Source organism: Ictidomys tridecemlineatus, chromosome 2 (genome assembly GCF_052094955.1).
Source record: "Ictidomys tridecemlineatus isolate mIctTri1 chromosome 2, mIctTri1.hap1, whole genome shotgun sequence".
Classification (NCBI taxonomy): domain Eukaryota; kingdom Metazoa; phylum Chordata; class Mammalia; order Rodentia; family Sciuridae; genus Ictidomys; species Ictidomys tridecemlineatus.
Window position 1 is genome coordinate 82,680,564 of NC_135478.1, and position 25,554 is coordinate 82,706,117.

At 36.6% G+C, this 25,554-nt stretch overlaps 1 protein-coding gene across 6 annotated transcripts in view; it reads left to right on the forward strand.

Moving 5' to 3' along the window:
- Positions 1-25,554, forward strand: part of Taok3 (TAO kinase 3) — a 189,204-nt gene that overhangs the window by 92,218 nt on the left and 71,432 nt on the right. For all 6 annotated transcript variants that reach the window (XM_005336826.5, XM_078039046.1, XM_021734243.3 and 3 more), the window contains 5 exons: positions 13,897-14,103; positions 19,577-19,648; positions 20,315-20,416; positions 24,357-24,402; positions 25,295-25,391. In XM_005336826.5, the coding sequence (XP_005336883.4) occupies positions 13,984-14,103; positions 19,577-19,648; positions 20,315-20,416; positions 24,357-24,402; positions 25,295-25,391 (437 nt within the window). In that variant the 5' untranslated portion in view covers positions 13,897-13,983. The remainder of the gene's footprint in view (positions 1-13,896; positions 14,104-19,576; positions 19,649-20,314; positions 20,417-24,356; positions 24,403-25,294; positions 25,392-25,554) is intronic.

Sequence of the window (25,554 nt, forward strand, 5' to 3'; positions counted from 1 at the left end):
TACCCATCTGGTCCTGGGCTTTTCTTCTTCTATTTCATCCATTGATATTGGTCTGTTTAAATTGTGTGTATCCTCCTGACTCAGTCTAGGCAAATCATATGACTTAAGAAATTTATCAATGTCTTCACTATCTTCTATTTTATTGGAATATATGTTTTCAAAATAATTTCTAATTGTCTTCTGTATTTCTGTAGCATCTGTTGTGATATTGCCTCTTTCATCCCGTATGTTAGTAATTTGAGTTCTCTCTCTTCTTCTCTTTGTTAGCATGGCTAAGGGTTTGTCGATCTTATTTATTTTTTGGAAGAACCAACTTTGAGTTTTGTTAATTTTTTCAATAGTTTCTTTTGTTTCAATTTCGTTGATTTCTGCTCTGATTTTAATTATTTCTTGCCTTCTGCTACATTTGCTGTTGTTTTGCTCTTCCTTTTCTAGGGCTTTGAGATGAAGTGTGAGCTCATTTATTTGTTGGTTTTTCCTTTTTTTGAGGAAAGACCTCCAGGCAATGAATTTCCCTCTTAAAACTGCTTTCATTCTTTCCGATAGATTCTGATATGTTGTGTCTGTATTTTCATTTATCTCTAAGAATTTTTTGATTTCCTCCTTTATGTCTTCTGTAACCCATTGATCATTCAGTAACATATTGTTCATTTTCCATGTGATGTAGGATTTTTCCTTCCTTCTTTTATCATTGATTTCCAGTTTCATTCCATTATGATCACATAAAATGCATGGTATTATCTCCACCCCTTTATATTTACTGACGGTTGCCCTATGGCATAATATATGGTCTATTTTTGAGAAGGATCCATGTGCTGCTGAGAAAAAAGTATATCCACTTGATGATGGTTGATATATTCTATATATGTCAGTTAAGTCTAGGTTATTGATTGTGATATTGAGTTCTATAGTTTCTTTATTCAACTTTTGTTTAGAGGATCTGTCCAATGGTGAGAGAGGTGTGTTGAAGTCACCCATAATTATTGTGTTGTGGTCTATTTGATTCTTGAACTTGAGGAGAATTTGTTTTATGAATTTCACAGCACTATTATTTGGTGCATAAATATTGATAATTGTTATGTCTTGTTAGTGAATGGTTCCTTTTAACAGTATATAATGTCCTTCCTTATCCCTTTTGATTAACTTAGTCTTGAAGTTGATTTTATTCGATATGAGGATGGCCACCCCTGCTTGCTTACGAGGACCGTGTACGTGGTATATTTTTTCCCAACCTTTCACCTTCAGCCTGTGTATGTCTTTTCCAATCAGATGTGTCTCCTGGAGGCAACATATTGTTGGATTTGTTTTTTTAATCCATGTTACCAGCCTATGTCGCTTTATTGGAGAGTTTAAGCCATTAACGTTTAGAGTTACTATTGATATATGGTTTGTACTGCCAGCCATGTTTGATTATTTATCTTTTTTTTTTAATTTTGTTTGTTTCTCCATGATTAGCGCCCCCCACCCCGCGTCCTCTGTCATTACCAAGGCACTTCCCACTGATGGTTTTGGTTGTTGTTTTTCATTTCTTCCTTGTGTAGTGTTTTGCTCAAGATGCTTTGCAAGGCTGGTTTTCTGGCTGCAAATTCTTTTAGCTTTTGTTTATCATGAAAGATTTTTATTTCGTTGTCGTACCTGAAGATTAATTTTGCTGGATACAGAATTCTTGGTTGGCATCCATTGTCTTTCAGTGTTTGAAATATGTTGTTCCAGGATCTTCTCGCTTTCAGCGTCTGTGATGAAAAATCCGTTGTTAACCTTATTGGTTTACCCCTGAATGTAATCTGCCTCCTTTCTCTTGTAGCTTTTAATATTTTCTCTTTGTTCTGTATATTGGATATCTTCATAATAATGTGTCTTGGCGTTGGTCTACTGTGATTTTGTGTGCTCGGTGTCCTATATGCATCTACAATTTGTATATCCGTTTCCTTTTTTATTTCTGGAAAGTTTTCTGTAATTCTTTCATTCAGCAGGTTACTCATTCCCTTGGTTTGAATCTCTTCCTCTATCCCGATGACTCTTAAGTTTGTTTTTTTTATGTTATCCCATATCTCTTGGATGTTTTTCTCATGACTTTTTACCATCCTTTCTGAGTTGGCTAGACTCTTTTCAAGATGATATATTTTGTCTTCATTATCTGATGTTCTGGCTTCTACTTGCTTCACTCTGTTAGTGATACTCTCAATTGAGTTTTTAATTTGGTTTATCGTTTCCTTCATTTCTGGAATTATTGTTTGATTTTTTTTATAATCTCTATCTCCTGATAAAGATGCTTAACTTCTTCTTTTATCTGTTTATGTAATTCATTTTCAATGTGTTCTTTCACTGTTTGGATTTGCTGTCTCGTATCCTCTTTAAGGTTCCATTTCACCTGTCTAAGGTATTCCTTGAGTTCTTTTTTTTTTTAAAGAGAGAGGGAGAGAGAGAGAGAGAGAGAGAGAGAGAGAGAGAGAGAGAGAGAGAATTTTTAATATTTATTTTTTTAGTTATTGGCGGACAAAACATCTTTGTTTGTATGTGTTGCTGAGGATTGAACCCGGGCTGCACACATGCCAGGCAAGCGCGCTACCGCTTGAGCCACATCCCCAGCCCCTCCTTGAGTTCTTTATATGACCATTTTTCTGATGGCTCTAGGTCCTCCTGAATATTTAGGCTGTCCTTCATTGTTTGTACTCTTTTTCTTCCTTGCTTTTTTATGCTGCTCATGTTACTTCTTGTTCTGTTTGACTGCTGAGTTACTGTTTACTCTTATAAATTTATTTGATGCTTGGGAGGAAAGATATTAGAAGGGAAGGGAAGAAGTCACTAAAGAGAATGAGAGTAGGCAGGTAGAATTCAAGGAAGGGGGAATAAGAAAATTGAAAAGAAATGAAAAGACAAAAGAGGAAAAAAAATAGAAAATAAATAAAGAAAAAAAAATTAAATAATAATGATAATAAAAAAATGAAAATTAAAATTTAAAAAAATAATAATAAAATTTAAAAATTAAAAAAATTAAAAACATTAAAAAAGTTAAAGAACAACAACAACAACAAAATGAAAATGAAAGAAAAAAAACCCCAAATTAAAAAAAAATAATAATAATAAATGCAGTCATAGAGTTCGATTAACTTCTCTTCCAGTAGGGGGATCTGTGCCCACTGGGCCAAGCTTCTCCTCTCAATAGGTGGGAACCAATCACTGTGCAGAAGCTCTTCTTCCCAGACTGGGCAGGTCTCCAATCCTGAGTGTCTAGGGCCTTCTCTTGTGTTTCCTCAAACCAGGCCCCGCTCACCTGTGACACTCACCACAGTACTGGCTACACGCCAGGTCTGCTGCTCCTAGGAGCCCTGGTTTCATGAACTCCTGGGCACACTCTCCCTGTTTGCCTCCCTCAGACCCTAAGTTTGTAGAGTTTGGGGCTGAGAACCCCCATCGAATTTGCTTGCCCTCCGGTAGCCATGCCATCGGTAGCTGGTGCAAGAGACCTCAGTTGTCAGCACTTGTGGGAGCGGTAGCTGGGAGTTCCGCACCGCGAGTCCCGCGTCACTCCTGAGTCCCTCGGTCTGGCTATCGCACTCATGGGAGAGCTGGGAGGGGCCCTTACAGGAGAGCTGGGAGGCTCCCTTAAGGTTTCCCCGCTGTGTGGAGAGGGATGGCTAGGGGATTACACACCTGTCGCCGCTGGTTTCAATGAAGTTATCTCCTCCGCCCGTGACGTCAGTTCTCTGCCATGGTGGTATCCCATGAAAATGGTGACCTTTCATTCCCTTTGCCGGGTGACCAATGCAACGGGTGGGTCCTGACTATCTCTCCCAAGCCCCGTTTCAATCCTATGGCCACTGCCTATGAAGGCTCGGTTAGCTTTTACCTCTGTAAGTTCAGAAGGCCGACCAGTTATTTCAGTGGGATCATTAGTGCTGAGTCACGAGAAGCAGGCGAACCGGAGCTTGTCTGCAGCCGATCCAGGCTCAGTGTGTGTTCTGAGAGGCCCAAACTGTTCGCCCCAGATCCACGTCAGCTCAGCATTGCCTAGTGATCCTGAGCAAACAGCATTTAGACAGTTTACGACTCCCTATGCCTGTGCAGCTGAAGAGGTCAGAGACTTGATCTCTCTGCGCCCACCGCCATGTTGGATCTCCTCTTTTCCTTCTATAAGCTCTTCAAAATGTCAGGTATTTTGGTCACAGTGATGCAAAAGCTGACCAGTGTGGTTCCTGTTCCCTTCCACACCATAGCTTCATCAATGCTGTAGTGTTACCAGGTCTTAGTAGCCGAGAAAACCAGCAGATTTCTGACAGCAGATAGGGTCCAATGGTTCCAGAGGTAACAGCCACATGTGTGAGGCAAGATATCCTGGACTCCCACAGCACCATGGGGCATGTCCATCCAGCTACACCACACAGCTACAAAATCAGATAATTTTTTTTTAATTTCCTGTTTAATTATTTTGAGTTTTGTTTTTTTTTTAAGAGAGAGAGAGAGAATATTTATTTCTTAGTTTTCGGCAGACACAACATCTTTGTTTGTATGTTGATGTGTATGTATGTGCTCACCTCTCAGGTGTTAAGAATAACTTTTAACTGGCAATAGTTTTCAGGAATTCCTCCCACTTTATTTGCATACACACACACACATGCATATATAATTCTATATGAAAGTGTTATCAGGATGAAAATAATAAACACATTCATCACTCAAAAGCTTCTTCTTGCCCCTTTTAATCTCTCCTTCCTAGCTCTTCTCAAACCCACCCTGTCCCTAGGCAATCATTATGTGCTTTCTGTCACTATAGTATTTCCTATAAATTATATCATAAAGTATATACTTGGTTTTGTATAACTTCTTTCACTCAGCATATTTATTTTGAGACCCACCCATGTTGCAGCATGTATTAATAGTTCATTTTATTGCTGAGTTACATTCCATTGTCTGCATATACCATAGATTGTTTATATATTCATTTGTTGATAGACATTTGGGCTGTTTCCAGTTTCAGCATTAAAAATAATGCTGCTGTGAACATTTATATACGGGACTTTATAAAGATATATGCTCTTATTTTTCTTGGGTAAATCCCTAAAAGTGGAAGGGCTACATCATATGATAGGTGCATGAATAACTTTTTAAGATACTAGCAAACTGTTTTTCCAAAGTGTTTGTACTGTGTTACATTCCCACTGTCAGTGTATGAGAGATCCAGTTACTTTACATCCCTGCCAACACCTGATGTGGTCAGTTCTTTTATTATTAGCCATTCTAATAGGTATGTAGTAATATCTCATTTTAGTTTTAATTTGCATCTCCTAAGGAGTAATGATGGTAAGTACCTTTCTCTTGCCATTCACTTATCTTCCTTGGTGAAGTACTTATTCAAATATGTTGCCCAGTTTAAAATGGGCTATTTTCTTACTATTGAGTTTTGAGGTTTCTTTATATTTTTTAAGCCCTTTATAAGATATGTGTTGCAAACATTTTTTTCCCAGTATGTTGCTTGTCTTTTCATTAAGCATCTTTCAAAAAAACAGGCATTTTTAATTTTGATGAAGTCTAGTTTATCAGTGTTTCTTTTATGATTCCTCCTTTTGTTTTTGATGTCAAGGTAACAGCCCTCACAGAAAGAGTCCCAGGAGCTATTTCTCTTTTTCTGTTTTTTGGGAGAGTCATGTAGAATTGGTTTCTCTCTTAGATTTTGGTATCTAAGAGATACCAAAATCACAGTTGAAAGCCTGGAGTTTTCTTTGTGGGAAGATTTTAAATTAAAAATTCAATTACTTTAATAGATACAGGGTCAAGCAGATTTTCTGTTTCTTCTGAGTAAACTGTGGCAGTTTGTATCTGTCTGTCTGTCCCCCCACCCTCTTTTATATTTGTCCATTTTATCTGAGTTGTTGAATTTATTTGTATAGCATTGTTCATGGTAGTCCCTGATTACTCTTCTGGAATCTGCACCAATGTCACCTCTCTCCTTCCTGATATTGGTAATTTGCATTTTCTGATGTTTTTACTCTGATGAGTCTGGTAAGAGATTTATAAATGTGATTCTTTTTCTCACTCGGCTTTGCATTCATTGATTTTTTTTCTCTTTTGTATTTTTTTATTTCATTGATTTCTGCCTTAATCTTTATTATTTCCTTTCTCTGCTTACTTTGTTCAATTTGCTCTTTGTCTCAACATTTTTTTTAATAATGGAAGCTGAAGTCATTAATTTGAGACCTTTATTCTTTTCTAAGACCAGAGTTTAGTGCTATACATTTTCCTCTTAAGTTCTGTTTTATCAGCATCATACAATTGTTTATTTATTTATTTTTTTGGTGGTGCTAGGGATTGAACCCAGGGCTTTGTACATGCAAGGCAAGGCTCTACCTACTGAGCTAAATCCCCAGCCCGCATCATACAAATTTTGATACAATGTACTTGAACTTTCATTCAGATCAAATTATATCCTGATTTCTATTTTGCTTTGTTTTTAGACCCATAGCTTATTTTATTTTATTTTATTTTTAATTTTTTTTAGTTGTTTATTGACCTTTATTTATTTACTTATATGTGGTGCTGAGAATCGAACCTAATGCCTCACACATAGTAGACAAGGGCTCTACCAAATGAGCCACAACCCCAGCCCAACATAACTTATTTTAAATTGTGTTATTAATTTTGATATATCTGGGATTTTTCAGAAGTCTACCTATTTATTTCTAATCTAAAATCTGCTATACTCACAGAATATATTAATATGTCTTAAATTCTTTTAATTTATTAAGTATTGTTTTGTGGCCCAGAATATGCCATTCCTTAGTAAATTTTCTGTATGCCTTTGAAAAAGAAGATGTATTATGATATCGTTGGGTAGCATATCACACATATCAGGTAACCAAAATGGCTGATAGTTTTGGGGCTGGGGTTGTGGCTCAGTGGTAAAGTGCTCGCTTAGGTGTGAGGCCCCGAGTTCAATCCTCAGCACCACATAAAAATAAACAAATAAAATAAAGGTATTGTGTTCAATTACAACAAAAAAAAAATATTAAAAAAGAAATGGCTGATAGTTTTGTTTCAGTCTTCTATAGCCTTACTAATTTTCTGTCTACTTCTATCAATTACTGAGAGCAGGATATTGATATCTCCAACTGTAATAATGAATTTGTCTATTTCTCCTTGTAGTTAAAACAGTTTTTAATCACATATTTTAAAGCCCTTAGGTGCACAAACATTTAATATCATTGTGTTCTATTTTAGGGAGATGGGGGGGACTGGAAATTTAAGCCAGAGGTGCTTTTACAATGAGCTACTCCTCTGGGGCCCTTTTTAGTTTTTATTATGATAGTCTCACTAAGTTGCTGAGGCTAGCCTCAAACTTAGATTCTCTTTCCTCAGTCTCCTAAATCACTGGGAATATAGGTATGTGCCAGCACACCTGGCTGTTATGTCCTCTTGATGAGTCAATCCATTTATCATTATGAAATTACCTTCATTATCAATACTAATATGCTTTGAAATCTACTTTATCTGAACGTCAGTTCATCCCATTCTTCTTTGATTAGTTTCTGTTTTTCTCTATCCTTTTACTTTTGGCTTATTTGTGTCTTTTTTAAGTGTGTATACTATATGTAAAAACATATGCATATATAAATACATATGTGCTTATTTATACAATCAACTGATATTATGCCACTTCACTGTCATATAACAATTTCACAACACCATATTTCTTTTTTTTTTTAAGAGAGAGTGAGAGAGGAGAGAGAGAGAGAACTTTTTTTAATATTTATTTTTTTTTTTAGTTTTCGGTGGGCACAACATCTTTGTGTGTATGTGGTGCTGAGGATCGAACCTGGGCCGCACGCATGCCAGGCGAGCACGCTACCGCTTGAGCCACATCCCCAGCCCTCACAAACATCATATTTCAATTTCTCTCCTCTCACACTTTGTGCTAACATACAGTTACTTCTACATATGCCCTAACCTTCACACTGTTGTTATTTTTGTTTAAATATTCAATCGTATTATAAAGAAATTTAAATAATGGGAAAATCTGATATACTTAAGCAAATATTTACCACATTTGCTGCTTTCATTCTTTTATGTAGACCTATATTTCTCCTAGTATGGTTTTCCTTCTGTCCAAAGGACTTCTTTTAACATTTCCTGTAGTTCATGCTTTCAAGTCATGAATTCTTTCAGCATTTGTATATCCTAAAGCCTTTATTGTGACTTCTTCTTTTTTTTAATATTTATTTTTTTAGTTGTAGTCGGACACAATACCTTTCTTTTTATTTATTTATTTTTATGTGGTGCTGAGGATCGAACCCAGGCATCCCACATGCTAGGCCAGCACTCTACCGCTTGAGCCACAACCCCAGCCCACTGTGACTTCTTTTTTCAAAGATATTTTCAGTGTGTATAGAATTCTAGTTTGGCAAGTTTTTTTTTATTTCAACACTTTAGAAATATTGTTCTACTGTCTTTTCATTTGTAATATTTATAACACTACCATCATTGTTGCCTTTGTTCCTCTGTGCATAACATCTTTTTTTTCACCTCTGGCTACTTCTTTTATGACTGTATCGTAAGTTCCAAACAATTTATGAGGATGTGCCTCTATGTAATTTTCTTCATGTTTCTTGTGTGTGAGTTTCATATACATTGTGGATATGGGGCGGGGGGTTGTGATCATCCAAATTGTAAAATTTCCCATTGTTATTTCTTCAAATAATTTTTCTCCTGGGCATGGTGGCTCACGCCTGTAATCCCAGCAGCTTGGGAGGCTGAAGCGGAAAGATCACAAGTTCAAAACCAGCCTTAGCAATTTAATGAGACCCTATCTCAAAACAAAAAATAAAAAAGTTGGGGTGTAGCTCAGTGATAAGCACCCCTGAGTTCAGTCCCAAGTACAGAAGTAAACAGGTAGGTAGGTAGGTAGGTAGGTAGGTAGGTAGATTTTTTTTTTTTCCTGTTCTGACATCTCTGTCCTCTCCTTCAGGGACTCTAATGAGACATATACTAAGCTGTTTGAAGGTGGTCCACAAGTCACTGATGTTCTGATTTGGTTTTCTTTGTTTTGTTAGTACTTTTTTTCCATATATGTCATTTTGGATAGTTTCTATTACTAGGTCTTCAAGTTCACTAACTGTTTTTTCTGCCAAGTCTCATCTGCTTTTCATTTCATACTGTATATTTTTCTTCTCAGACATTTTATTATAGCTTTTGCCTCTAGAGATTTGACTCTCTTTATTTCTTATATATCTCTATTTTACATGTTTAATATTTTCTCTAAATTTTTATATATATAGAATATAGTTATAATAAATATTTTAATGTCCTCACACTGGTTTCAATTATTTTTCTCCTCATTATGAGTCATATTTTCCTACTTCCTTATTTACCTGTTTTGTTTTTGATAGTGGAGGTTTAATCCAGAGACATCTTTTTTTTTTTTTTTTTTTGAGGTAGGAGCTCACTCAATTGACAAGTTGCTGAGGCTGGCCTCCAACTTGCAAACCTCCCACTTTCGACTCCCAATTTACTGAGATTACGGGCCTTTGCCATTGCACCTGGTATTGCCTTGTAGTTTTTTTTTAATGTTGAACATTATGAATTTCACCTTTTTGGATATTGAATATAGTTATTTGTTTTTGAGATTTATTCTGAGGTATAGTTATTTGGAAGTAATTTGGTCCTTTTAAGTTTTACTTTCAAAATTCATTTGACATCACATGGCAGCATTGAGTCTAAGGTGAATTTTCCACTACAAAGGCAAACACAGATTCTGAGTAGAGAATTTCCCATGAACTTAGGAGATTTCGTGTTCTGGTTGGTAGAAATAAGTACGGGGCACAGCCCTTAGTGAGCTATAGGTGCTGCTTCCCTTGTCCCCTTTCAGTTGGCATTTTCCTGAACCAGGGTACTTTCCTGGGCTGCTCCAATCAGTACTCAGCTGAAGACCAGAGGGGAACCTTCTGCATATCTCCAGCCTCTTTCTGTGCTGCTGTCTTCTGCAAACTCCAGCTACCTTGCTCACCCTGGGCCCTCATCTGTCTCTTCAACTCGGGGAGTCCCCCAGGCTCCACCTGGACTCCTTCTTTCTCTGGGATGGCCTGAAGACTCTCCGAGGGCACGAAGCTGAGACAGTCCTGACTCTCTCTCATCGCTGACTTCTCTTGTCAGGGATTATCATCCTTCTTGGCTAATAGCCATTATCTTGAAATACCATCATTCATATGTTTGATCCAGTATGTAGATGATTCTTGTGCCAGATGATAAATCTGGTCTCCATTAATCCATCTTGGCCAGAAGCAGAAGTCCCTTTGTTATAGTTTTTAAAAGAAGTTATTAGTTTTATGTAGTCACACTTATTGATTTTAGTTTATGATTTTTTGCTGCTGGTATGTTGTTTAGTAATTAGAAATTCACTGGTAATTTTTCTAGAAGTTTTTGATAGTTTCTTTTTCACATTTAGATGTTTATTTTAGAGTATAACATACTCATCTGTTTTTCCCCAAATGATTGTCCACAGGACTTGCTTTATTCACATCTAAGTCAAAATATTCAGAAGTTTAAAATGCCCTTCAGTGATTGAAAAAAAAATAGTTCTCATAAACTTAGTTCATAGCTCTTTCTGTTTTTCTTAAAAGCAATCTCATAATTTGCCTTTCGGGTATGGGCTCCAAAAAGGTCCCTCATTGATTTCATCCATTGTTTCTCTTTTCTCTTCTCAAACAGTGAACACAAGCACTTTTGGAGTTTTCATTTGGAGCTTTTAGGTTTAACATTCTTTTCCAACAGAGTTGAGGTCCTGACTTTATGCTTGATTCTTGTTGTGTCAGGGACTGGCTGGACAACCGTCCAGGGTGACAGGTGCAGTGCTGGCCAGGGGAATCCTTGTTCCTATTTAAAGCCTCAGTGGCACCCTGTCACCCTCAGGAGAAAGTCCAAATTTCTTAATATGGTTTGAAAGGCCTTTTGTGATCTTTCTTGGCTTCACTCCAGCTTCACGCTCTCTCCTTCCAGCTCTCCCATCATCCCTATGAATGCATTGCATTTATTTTCCCTAAAAAGGCAGGCTTTCCAGTTCTGAGTAAAAAACAGGCTGGGTTAGCCTGCTGTATTCTTATATTTAAAAATATTTGCTTTTTCCTCATAATGTCAATCTATTATAACTATTTTGGTGCTGTTTTAGTTTAATATTTATTACCCCTTTGACACTAAGCCCATAGGAGAGGGACCTCATCCCGACCCAGTAAGGTGTCTGACAAACAACAAGCTCTCGGGGAAGTCCTTATGGAATGAAAGAGTAAGTGGACTAGGTGGCTGGGTAGCAGGCTGTTGACCTACACCTGCTAATGACTTAACATATGAAGTAATGTTCATTGTCACTTAAGGTTGCTATGCTACAAGAGAAAAATACCTCTGGGCACTGTCAGTTTTGCTTCTTTAATTAATGACCTTTTTCTCTTCTAGAGTGAAGCCCATTGACTCATGTTTTGAAAAAAATAGTTTTATTGGCCAGTAGCCGGGTTTGCAGCTTAGTTAGCGAGTGGGTCAAGGAAGAGACAAACTATGCTGTTGATAGGTTCAGATGTTGAAATAAAAGGCTATCTGTTTGTGGGAGGGAGAGGCTGTTTACAATAAAAAATATAAATGAAAACTCACATTTCAGTATTTTTTCAATAAAAAAAGAAAAAGTAAAGGACCTACAACAAATAAATATGTGACTATTAATGAAAAGAAACTCAAAGCATTTTATAAAGCAGTGGAACAACTTGCTTCTTGAAGTGGACATTTAGCATAGTCTCCACATTCCTTGGCATTTCTTCCAGTGGCTAATAAAGAGTTGTCTAGTTCCTCATACTGAGGTATGGAGATATCATATGTCAGATCACAGTGGTGAGAAGCACTGGCTTCTGACAATGAGGAAGTAGTTTCACTTCTTAAAGTCTTAGTTTGTCCTATAAAATTAAAATAAAGTCATTATCTTATAAAGATGTTGTAAAGATTAAAGGAGATAATATGTAAGCTGTTCAGTGTTGTCTGACAACCTAATGTTAAATGTTAGCTGTTATTATTAAAATATTAATTTCATCAAACCGCTTTTTGGGGTACCAAGAATTGAACTCAGGGACACTCAACTACTGAGCCACATCCCCAGCCCTATTTTGTATTTAGAGACAGGGTCTCACTGAGTTGCTTAGAGTCTCACTTTTGCTGAGGCTCGCTTTGAACTCATGATCCTCCTGCCCTCAGCCTCCTGAGCTGCTGGGATTACAGGGGTGTGCCACCTTACCTGGCTAATGAATGATTTTAATGAAGTCACACTTATGCAATCATTGCCTCAATTTGAGGACATTTTTAACCTCCTAAAAAGAAAGTCCATACCCTTTAGTTGTCACTTTTCAAACCCCCATTCCTAGATCATCAATAATCTATTTTGTGTCTCTATAGATTTGACTCTTCTGGAAACTTTTAAAATATATATTAATGGGGTTGGGGTTATGACTCAATGGTAGAGCACTTGCCTAGCATGCATGAGGCACTGGGTTCAATGATCAGCACCACATATAATTAAATAAAATAAAGATCCATTGACAAGTAAAAATATATATATATAATGTATATATATTAATGGAGTCATGCAATATGTAGTCTCTTATGATTGTCCTTTTGCATAATGTTTATAGGGTTCATTATGTTATTTATCAATAGTTCATCCTTGTTTTTAAAATTTTTTTTTTTTTAGCTTTAGATGGACACAGTATCTTTGTTTTATTTTTATGTGGTGCTGAGGATGGAACCCAGTGCCTTCCACACATGAGATGAGCAGTCCACCACTGAACCACAACCCCAGCCCAATAGTTCATCCTTTTCACGGCTGGATAATATTCCATTGAATATGGAGATACCACATTTTGTTTATTCATTCACCAGTTAATGGAAATTTCAGCTGTTTCCACTTTCTGGTTATTATGAATAATGCTGGTATGAACATTTGTGTGCAATGTTTTTATGTAGACATGTTTTCATTTGTCTTTGGCATATACCTAGGAGTTGAATTTCTGGTTCAAATTCTGACTCAGTGTTTTTAAGTTTTTTCTGATGACTCTGCCATGTTACTTCCCTCCTGCAGTGTGGGAGAGTGCCTATTTCTCCATGCCCTCACCAATACTTATCTGACTTTTTTATTACAGCGGTCCTAGTGAGGATGACAATATGTCATCGTGGTTTTAACTTTCATTTCCCTAATAACTAATGATGGTAAACATCTTTACATGTGTTGATAGAAATGTGTGTGTTTCTTGCAGAATTGTCTATTCAGATCTTTTGCCCAGTTTTTTCATTTGGGTTACTTGTCTGATTATTGTAAAACAGAGATGCTTTGTGCACGTGTGTGTGTGTATGTGTGTGTGTGTGTGTTTTGTGTGTGTGTGTGTGTTTTGTGTGTGTGTGTGTGTGTGTGTTGCTGGGATTGATCCCAGAGTCTCATGCATGCATGTTTGGAAATAAGATGCTTCTTTAAAAAAAAAAAAAATATATATATATATATATATATATATATATATATATTGTAATTGGACACAATATCTTTATTTTATTTATTTTTAAGTAATGCTGAGGATCACACTCAGGGCCTCACAGGTGCTAGGCGAGAACTCTACTATTGAGCCACAACCCCAGCCCCAAGATGCTTCTTAATATTAATGTGTATTTAGGGGCTGGGGTTGTGGCTCAGCAGTATAGCACTCACCTAGCACGTGCAAGGCCCTGGGTTCAATCCTCAGTACCACATAAAAATAAATAAATAAAATAAAGGTATTGTGTTCAATTACAACTAAAAAATAAATATTTAAAAAATATTAATTTGTATTTATATTACCACCAAAGAGTGCTAGACATCATTTAACAGCAAATCTTATTTTTCTACAGGTACTGAAGATCTTTTTTAAAAGTTGTCAATGAGAGCTACGGTCGACTGGGATATCAAAAAGCAAAACACTTTCAGTACTGGTCATCATGCGTAAAGGGGTACCAAAGGACCCAGAGATTGCTGATCTGTTCTACAAGGATGATCCTGAAGAACTTTTTATTGGTTTGCATGAAATTGGACATGGAAGTTTTGGAGCAGTTTATTTTGTAAGTAATTTTAAAACATATCATTTAGAAAAATCAGATTTAAAAAGTTGGAATTCTACATTTTCTCCACACATACAGCTATTACTTACAAAATATGCTTGATTTTTTTCAAATTAAATGATGTCTGCTGTCATTTATGGTCATTGTGGAAAAGCTAGTTCCAGAATTTGAGGCCTTCTTCAAGGCAGTGGTGGTACAAGGGAGTTGGAAGCTTGAAGTTGAGCCCTGTGTGGTTCCTCAGCATGCCATGCTCTTTCTGCCTCAGGACCTCTGCACATGCTACCCCGCTCACGCAGGAGACTTCACATTTTATCCCCATCCCTCTCCAGTCCCTGTGCATCCCTACAGGTTTCAGCTTGAGTATTACTTCTACAAGACAGCATTTATTCTTCTGTCCACCAAATAATCAGGGCTTTTGCTTATGATCTCCTAACTGTGTTAGTATTTCATTGAATACATCACAGCTGTAATTTTAAAATGGTGTATAAGATTTTATTCATAACTGTTCCTTCTAAATAATATGCATCATGAGAACAGGGGTTATGTCTATTTCATTCATTGTTACATTCCCAGGAACTAATATTTTTTGAGACAAAGTAGGAATTCAATATACACTGGATGGATGGATGGATGGGGTAGGTGGGTGAGGGAGTGGGTAGATAAAAGAGTCAGAAATGGGGGCTGGGGTTGTGGCTCGGTGGTAGAGCCCCTGCCTAGCATGTGTGAAGCACTGGGTTCCATCCTCAACATCACATAAAAATAAATAAGTAAAAGTATTGTGTCCATCTACAACCAGATAAATAAATAATAAAAAAGAGTCGTAAATGGATAAATGAATGAACAGACAGCTATTCAGAGAAATGGATAAAGGTTTGTTGGTGATAGTCATGTCAACATGTTAAGTTGGTATTTTAATTGAAAAGGTACAAAGGGGTTCCTAGTTACATTCCAAGGATGTGACTGTCTCCTGATAATAAAAATGAGAAATAACTGATATGTTAGGGCAGCTCATTTGTCTGAAATTCATTAATTCATTATATAAAATATATTTCTTTAATTAGATAATCTTAGAAGTTTGCTTCATCGAAGTCATGAATGTTTCCTTCAAAGTATTAATCTATTAAAGCCAATAACAAATCAAGTCCTGATTACTACCAATTTCTTTTCCAACGCTTTTGTCAAATAACTTCTTAAAATCAAGCAGTATTTGACCGTTTGTTTTTAGTGGTCCTTCTTTACATTCTTCTGGTTGGGTGGATTATCATCAGGGGCTTATCATTCCTTCCAGATGAGAATTTATGTACTGCGTGTTCCACTCCTTCCTTTGCTGTAGCTGACTCTTCAGGCCGAGTTTTCCCTGAGCTCTTCCTCCTCCCCTGGGTCTGCACTCAGCATCACGTTCCTTCTCCTCTTTTGTCCTTCTAGATTCAACCCCTATTCAAGTATGTCATCAGGAACTGACTTTCCATGACTGAACAGGGTGATACTTTTTAAGACTCCCACATTAGTCTTTGATCTTAAAATAACATTGAAGACCCAGTTAAAGTCCTGTCTTCTTTATTCACGTAGATACTTTTTTAAAGGCATTTTTAATTATAAACATATAATACATGAATCAGTGTGCATAATACACGCACATGTATTTCGATATATAATTTAAGGAATAATTAAAAGGTAGGGGCTGGGGTTGAAGCTCAGCGGTAGAGCACTCGCCAAGCACATGGGAGGTTCTGGGTTCGATCCTCAGCATCACATAAAAATAAACAAATAAAATAAAAGGTATTTGTGTCCAAAAACAACTAAAAAGAAAATATATTTTAAAAACAAAGGTAAATCTCAGCCGGGCATGGTGGTGTATGCTTCAGTCCGAGCAACTTGAGAGACTGAGGCAAGAGGATTGAAAGTTTAAGGCCAGCCTCAGCAGCCCAGCAATTTAGCCAGACCCTGCCTCAAAATAAAAAAATAAAAAGGAATGGGAGTATAGCTCAATGGCAGATCTCCTCTGGGATCAGTCTCAAGTTCTGGGTGTGGGGTGGGAGGGGAGGTAAATCTCTGTGTAAATACCCCAGGGTTAAGAAATAGAATACCACTACACCCCAGAAGCCCCTTATGTCCATCTAAAACACATGTTTAACCCACTTACCTTTCTACCTCTAAACAGTGCAATTTGGTTTTGCCTAGTTTTGAACACTTTCAAAATGGAAGCATTCTGTATGTATTCATTTGTGACCTGTTTATCTCATCCAGAGATTATATTCTTTGGTCATCTTTTCCTACTTTCCTTTTGTTTACTTGATAATAAATTCATCCTCCCTGAATCTCTCTTAACCAGAGTCAGAAAGTGGTCCCAATCTGGTTTGACTCTTTTCTATTTATTTGTATGTGGTGCTGAGGACTCACACATGCTAGGCAAACATTCTACCACTGACCCACCTCCCCAGCCCAGTCTTTGACTCTTTTATTTTAAAAAGCAGCCAGACCTTCTCAAAGTTTTAATATTTCAGAATGATAACAACAACCCAAGCCTGTTTTGAGGCTCACTAACAAGCCACTTATAATAGGGGCAACCTGAGCCCTACCTTGCAGAGGACCCAGTGACTAAGTCTGTTAACAGTAGTTACTAACTATGTGTTATGTGTTGCTAATGATAGGAGAACTTAGGAAGATGCTTGGGAGCTTTGACATGGAAATGTAATCATTAAGTCTGTATGCCTGTATACATGTGAACAGTTCAGGCCCATATAAACCCATAAGGCATTAAAAAACAGATTGGAAGGGAATTAATGACACTTCGTATAAAACTACAAAAAGCCACTTTAACATTTTATCTATAGTGAACACAGAAAGAGTCCTCTAAAAATGAATTTTTCCCACTTGCTGCAGTATTATTTATGTGTTATTCATACCACTGTACCCAGGATTGGCTAGTACCTTACATGGACTACCGCAGGAGCCCACGTTGGTCTCTCTCCACCTCACCTCAGTAAATTTTAAAAAAATGTAAATCTGATCACTTTCCCCTGCAGGGCTCTCCCTTTTTCTTAGGCTAAGACCAAAATTCCACCATGGCCAGCCTATAAGGTCCTTCTCTATGGTCCTGCTTTCTGCTCTTCTCATTGCTCTAGTTGGCTGATTTTTGATTGGATCATCCATCCTGGGATTCTGCATAAGCTTTTCTCTCTGGAATGTTTTCCCCACCATTTGCAGCTTCTTGTCTCTTATATGCCCTTCCTCTTTCTTCCACACTGAGCTTAAACACTATGCCTTCAGGGAAGGCTCTCCTGACCTCCCTAAGTCATGTCTTCTAGGTTGGGATCTCAGAAGAGCACATACCTTACTTTACAGCATGTCACAACTGCAGTTTTACATTTGTTTGTTATAATTTTATTTTATTTATTTTTTATTGCCTATCCTACCAGAGGAAAGATAGATACCCTTGGGTGTATGTACTCCCAATTATTTTTTAGAGGGGGCGGGGCCTGTAATCAGGAATTGAACTCAATGACACTCGACCACTAAGCCACATCCCCAGCCCTATTTTTTATTTTGTTTCAAGAGAGGGTCTCACTGAGTTGCTTAGCACCTCACTTTTGCTAAGGCTGGTCTTGAACTTGTGATCCTCCTGCCTCAGCCTCCCGAGCAGCTGGGATTACAGGCGTGCACCTGGCATTTACTCCCAATTCTATCCCTAGAATTTAGCCCAATACCTGACACATTGTGAATACCTAGCAAGTACTTGTTGAATGAATGAATGATGGAGAACTTGGCATGGCTAACTGGTGCTTTTCTTGGATCATAGTCATTCTAGCAACCAATGATTTTGTACCTAATACTATAATTCTGGTAGATTCTTTGTAGTTTGCAACTTTACACAGAATGATGCCAGCTCTTGCAGAACCAATCAGCTGACAGTATACGGTATACTTAGAAAACAGAAAGTGGTTACTTGCTAAAATATCTGTGTGTGTTTGGAATTACATAGTTAATTCGCAACTTAGCATTAGTAACAAGATAGTAAGAAACTTTAAAGAAAAACAAAAAAGGGTTGAGTATGTTCATTTTTTTTATTCAGTTGAACACACTGTAAATTTTGTGGGTTTCTTGTGCTCCTTTGTGAGACTCAGCATATCGTTCATAATCTACCTAGAGCAAATACTTAGGTCTTTTCATCTGGGCATAGTTGCTTTTTGGTTTTAGCAGATGCTCAATAAAGAGGGCAAAAAGAAAATAGCAAAAAGTCATGGCTGGGGAACAGTTAAATTATAAACACATAGTAAGAAAAGAAAATGATCATGAGTTTTCTCTACAGTTGTGAATTCCAGTCTTTTACCTCTGAGCCCTGCTATAACTTTATTGGTCCACAGAAATAAGTCATGCAAAGTACCTTATTAACATCAGGGATATGGCCCTGAAGCAGATCACTGTTTTTTGAAGAAAGCCCAAATTTCAGAATCTTTTAATGGCTTATTTTTCTGAAAATTTTAAGAAATTCAATTTTAAATCTCTTACGTAAATTGAGAGGAAAAGACTATCAGGTGAGGCTTCTATGTGTGCTTTAAATGAACTTGTGTCTCTAGTATGATGAAGACAAGTAGAGAGAATTATGAGACAAGACAACTTTCACAGATAGAAAAACTGCACACATAGGCATACATAAATGTGTGTATGTAATACATTCTTATCACAAATCATAAGTAATCCTTCAGGTGAAAGTCAGTCTTGGGATTAATTTTGCCTTCTGGTACACTGTTAAATATAGTAGTCACTAGGCACATGTAGCTATTTAAATTTAAGTTAATTAAAATTAAATAAAATTTAAAATTGATTTCTTCAATTACACTAGACACATTTTTTAAATGTTTTTTTTAGTTGTCAGTGGACCTTTATTTTATTTATTTGTATACGGGGCTGAGAATCAATCCCAGTGGCTCACGTGTTCTAGGCAAGCACTCTACCACTGAGCCCCAGCTCCAGCCCTTGATATGCATTCTTCCATAATTATTTTCTACATGTAACACTACTGACACTCTTAGTATTTTGCAAAAATAGGATTATAGTGTACATTTATTTTTTTTGTCATGACAATTTTTACATTTTTCCATATTAACACATCCTTATTCTTCAATGATTGTTTCATTATGTAACCACACTGTGTTTATTGAACTGGTTCTCCATTGATGGATATTCTACAAAATAAAGCCAATATATTCATTTTGGAAAATAGCCTTATTGTTTACTTGTTTCAGTGTGTGTGTGTGTGTGTGTGTGTGTGTGTGTGTGTGTGTGTGTGTGTAAAGAAAAGCTGTTCCTTAAAGTTGGGGTGGAAACATCTGTCTGGCCTATTAAATGTTGGAGCATCTTGTAACGGGGATAGTCAAGTGTGAGCATAATATTTTTAAAGTCTCAAGTCAAAGAGTTAAACCAACTGAAACGTAGTAATTTCTTTTTATTTTCCTCTTCCCTCTTAACACAGGCCACAAATGCTCATACCAACGAGGTGGTGGCGGTTAAGAAAATGTCCTATAGTGGGAAACAGACACATGAGGTAAGATGAGACAGTTGAATGCCTACACATACTTACAGGAAATAAGTATGAAGTTAACAAAATGATAAGTTCTGGTGTTCTGTGCACAGTAGGGTTACTAGAGTTCACAAGGTTGTAGTGTGTATTTCAAAATAACTAGAAAAAAATATTCTGGATGTTCCCATCATTAAGAGATGATAAATGTTTGAGATGATGGGTATGCTAGATACCGTGATTGGACAATTACATTTTGTATATATGTATCAAAACATAACACTGTATCCCATAAATGCATGCAATGATTATATGTCAAATATTTGAAAAAAATAAGGCTTACAGAAAAGAAAAGTAAATAAAATTCTCTAAACATTTACCTCCATTCTTTTTCCCCCCCTCCTGCTTATGGAGTAAATAATAAAAGCTTTTAATATTCCAGATCAATCAACTATTTTCAGAAATAGAGCACAGGTGTGTGTAATGGCTTCATTATAATGTCCTCAACAATAGATTTGTATTTACACATACTCAAACTGGAGGAATAACACAAGCTTAAATAGCTTCTTTGTTTGTTTAACATTTACCTTATATCCATTTCAAATAATAAAAATAATATTATATATGTATACTTGATAATAAAATACTATTTTCAGCTTCTAAATCAAAATATTTCTTTTCTGACTTCAATAGAAATGGCAAGATATTCTTAAAGAAGTTAAATTTTTACGACAATTGAAGCATCCTAATACCATTGAGTACAAAGGTTGTTATTTGAAAGAGCACACTGCTTGGGTAAGCCAGTCTCTGTTATCTTCCTTTTTTCTGTTAAATTTTCTCTATTATTTATTTGAACTGTACAATTCTCATTCCCATCTCTGTCCCTTAGACTTTTGTTAACACTTTAGAGTGTGTCATGGTATAACTCTCGTGAGATTAAATATGATCACCAGCCTTTTGGAAGTTTCATTCTGTACACTCCACAGAGAGATGGGGAAAGTGGACCTCATCTTATAAAGAGGGATTTGTAAAGACAAAATGCAAGGGCTTGCACTCTCATCCTGAACCTTCATCACTGCCATTTCTTATCCCGTACTCCACCTCACCACAGAACTGGAACTGTGCTTGCCATTGCCGTGACTTAAATGTTTCCTAAACAGAACCTACCATCTGATTAAAGCGAAACTGTCTCTTGTTCCACTCCATCCTCGTGTGTCTTGATATGACTGTATTTCTGTTTTTAAGGCACATTAGGCACCATTTAGAACATGAAAATGCTAAATGTGCTACTTTGTCAGATGGCACATTCTCCCTCAAAGTCCAATTTAACTGTCATTTATTGAGTGCTTACCATGTACTGAGTTCTTTCCTGTACATGGTCGCTAATTAAGGAATGGAATATTGGTGCCCAAGCAGTATACTAAAATATTTCTGTTCAAGTGATCTGTAAGATATCTAGGACTATCATTCCCATGCCGAGCAGAAGAAATTAACCAAAGGAGCATCTTCTTATCTGGAAATCAGTTTTTCTCTGACAACCTCAGCAGACTTGAAGGAGTCTAGAAACAGATTTAAATCAGGTAGAATAAATGTTACAAAATCCAAGTTTGAAATCTTCAGAAAATCCTCTAAGCTCTCATTCAAAACCTGTTTACTCTTAGATTATATAGAGTGCTAATAAGTTTGGTTACCTGATTTCTGTCTACAACTGATTGAATGAGCTAATTAAAAGGTGCTTTTAGGGCCAGGTATAGTGGCTCACATCTGTAATCCTGGAGACTTGGGAGAGTGAGACTGGAGGCAAAATCAAGGCCAGCCTGGGTAGCTTAGCAAGACCCTATTTCAAAATAAAAAATAAAAAGGCCTGGGATGTGGGAAGGCACCCCTCAGTTCAATCCCCAGTAATCAAATAATAATAATAATAAATTTTACAAAAAGTCCTCTTAGGAACTGAGCTGCTAGAAACATACATACAAACAGACATAAAAATAATTTGCCCATAAAGAAGAAGTCAGGGAAGCTAGAAAGTAGCCCTAATAACGTAAGGCTGAGCAGCTACAGCTGCCTCCTATAAGGAGTGCACATCCATGTCCTGCGCCCCTGTGTTACGGAGTAATAGGGAAGCAAATATTTGTGAAAAAGGCTCAGGTTTTTAAAATAGAATTAAAAAAATATAAACACTAAACCTATTTATTCATTCCATTCAGTTTTAAAGTTGTATAGATTGTACTTGACATACAGTGGTTTGATTTCAGACTTTTTGACTTTAAAATAGTGCAAAACCAATACACAGTCAGTAGAAACCGCACTCTGAATTTTGAATTTTTATCTTTTCCCAGGGTAAGTAATATGCAGTATAATCCTTTTTCATGATGCAGGACAATGGCAGCAAGCTGCATCTCCCTGTCAGCCTCATGATCACAGGGCAAACAACCAGTACTGTGTAGTATAGTAGTCTCCTCTGATCCATGGGGAATATGTTTCAAAACCCCTAGTAGAGCCTGAAACCACAGATGGTATTGCAGTGTTTCCTGTCTCTCTGAGTTGAAGGAATCTGGAAAGAGATTTCCATCAGGCAGAGTAAATGTTTAATTTATAAATTAGTTTGAATTCATCAATTAGGCACAATAAGAGATTAACAACAATAACTGATAAATAAAGCAATTACAAAAGTATATGCCGCCGGGCACAGTAGCTCATGCCTGTAATCTCAGCAGCTCTGGAGGCTGAGACAGGAGGATCACCAGTTCAAAGCCAGCCTCAGCAAAATCAAGGTGCTAAGCAACTCAGTGAGCCCCTGTCTCTAAATAAAATACAAAATAGGGCTGGAATGTGGCTCAGTGGTCAAGTACTCTGAGTTCAGTCCCCAGTACCAAAAAAAAAAAAAAAAAAAAGTATATTGCTATAAAAATGCCAGCATTACTACTTATAGTTTGGGATTCATTATTAAGTAAAATAGAATTAATTGGAGGAAAAAGAGAATTACTTGAATACAAGCACTGTGATATTGTGATAGTTGATCTGATAAGCAAGATGGCTACTAAGCGATTAATGGTTGGGTAGTATACACAGTATGATACTCTGACCAAAGGGATGATTTACTTCCAGAGAGAACCATACAATGAAATATTTCATCATGTATTCAGAATGATGCACAATTTTAAACTGATAAATTATTTAATTTAGAATTTTCCATTTAGTATTTTTGGAACACAGTTGACTGTGGGTAACTGGAACAGCAGGAATCAAATTTGTGGATAAAGGGAGACTACAGTACTGTATTGCTAAGCTATAATGTTCAGTAAATAGGTGTATTAAATGCATTTTTGACTTATGATATTTTCAACTTATATTGGGCTTATCAGGACATGACCCTCTTGTAAGTCAAGGAGGACTAGTATTCCTTTTTTGCATATTCAATTTAAGGAAGTTGTGTATGCCCATCCAGTTATTCAGTTTAAAAAAAAAACTAGAAAATTATGTGGTACAACTTTTTAAAATTTTTCCAGCAAAGATGGCTAAAGGAAAAAAAAATAGACACAGAAGGATAATGTTCATTATAATATTATGTGGAATCTTTCATTTCTCAATAAGAAATAAAACAAATGTTTCTGAATCTAGTATGTCAAGCAGAAACCACAATCAAGTTTCTAAACTTCTTGTAAAATGCTAAATTATCACAGTAATGCAAGTTAGATCATATATAAATATGTTTTCACATTAATTTGTTTAAAAATGAAAAGAACCAGTAAGTTGATATTGGTTATATCTAGTTGATGATAGGAAATTTATATTTCATAATGAGCTTCTGCTGGTTTTTAAAATAACAAAATGTTAATTAGTAGGAGTGTGTATGCTTGCACGTATATGTGTGGAGATGGTCCCTGAGCATTCATAGTTTTGATCTTGGCTACAGATCAGCAATCTGGGACACCTAAAATATCTAAAAGAATAAAACAATGTTTCTTCATTTTTGAGTTAAGAAACTCTCCCAAGATTGTCAAGAAATATCAGGAGTATTTTAATAGAAATGTCTCCAGATACAAATTAAAATGTCCCATATCTCTCTGGGATTCCAGATAATGACACAGCAGGCTACATCTCTCCCCCACCCCCAGGTGCTGGGGATCAAACCCAGAGCCTCACACATGCCAGGCAAGCACTCCACCCGTGAGCTCCACCCAAGATGTGTTTCTTATTTAGAACTTCTTAAAACATGAAAATAAGGAGTCCCTACTTACTGGTTTGGGGAGGTTGTTTGGTTTGTTTTGGTGCTGAGCATTGAATCCAGGTCTTTGCATATGGTTTATTTTAGCTACTATTTCTCAATATAAATTTTACTGGCTCATGTATTTTTTAATACTCTCTAAGTTACAAATTTTAATTTATAATGCAATGTAACCACTTTAAATTCTTTTAAAAATAAGGTGGTGTGGAAATTGGTAAGTAAATAAATTGGCAATCTCAGCTTCACCATTGACAAGGAATATTTCCATATCCAGCCCCCTTATAGTCTTAGGCCAATGCAAGTTAAGTAGTAACAAAAACTGAGATGTTGAAAATAGTGAAAATCAATTCATGTCAGACAACCAAGATAATACAGGTTCAGGTGAGTCAGAATATTTATTCACCTAATATTCTGAGTTCCTTGGTCGGTTGGTTGGTTGGTTGGTTTCAGAAATTACTCATTAACCCTTATTGTTCTGACTGGTTTTTTTTTTTAAATCTATTACAGTTGGTGATGGAATATTGCTTAGGCTCAGCATCTGATTTGTTAGAAGGTGAGAATAAAAGCACTAGACTTTCCTCTGTTTCACCTTGGGCAGAATGTTAACTACCCTACATTTGAGTGCAGTTTGTGCAATCTGATTAGAGAGTGACTTGGACCTAAGGGTTGTGTGGATAAGCTATGCAAACTTCATCTCTGCAGCATCACTGAAGGTGTCTGAGGGAGGATAGCAGCTTCCCTGCTGTTTCTTTCAGGGCCCATCCAGGGAAGGTACCACTTAACATGATGCAGTATATGTTGCTAGAAACATCAAATTTCTCTCTATGTATCAAATTCTATTTATGTTTAACCCTTTCCAATATTGTGTTTGACCCAATTCTCCTCTGGAAATGCTATTATAACCAGAGACTGTGTTAAAAATATACATTAAAAAATATCTTATATCATCCTTTATCTCTGAATAGAAATTGCTTATTAACTGCTTTCACAAATAATGAAAATCTGTAGTTGGAGGGAGTAATTATAGATGGCTTTGTGGCAGAGGAGAATAATATGACCTGGAACATTCCAGGCATTTAAAGTGTCAGAAGGGACTGATAAATTTGAGCCTGGGCAGTTGGAATCAGTGTGGCATTGACTTGCCACTGACAGGTAAATTAACAACACGTCACTTAATGAATATCAGGCTTTGTTTGTTTTATTTGGTTTCGAAGGGTTTTTGTTGTTGTTGTTGTTGTTTTGTTTTTATATACTTGGTTTTCCTGTTACCTGATCATTCGTGGCTTTCCTTTAGAAAATATATACATCGTCTATATTTAGGTAAATGCGTTCCCAAATTATCATTTGGGAAAGTAGATAATTAGTTTGATATAGCTGTGTAAGATGATGAAAAGAGCGGTAAGACTGGTCATTACTCCTGACCTTTTTTTCCCCTCCTTCCTCAGTTCATAAGAAACCACTTCAGGAAGTAGAGATCGCTGCCATTACTCACGGTGCCTTACAGGGACTAGCCTACCTACATTCTCATGCATTGATTCATAGGTAAGATTAGAGAACATTTCCGTTTTCATTTCAGTTACAGGGTTCTCTGTCTGTTCCAGGAATCTTGAAAATTAGTGCATGCTCCAATTTTTAGGGTGGCTAAGGATATAAGGAAGCAAAGAATTTGCTGCTTTTCTGGATAAAGGAGGAAGATTGCCAGAAT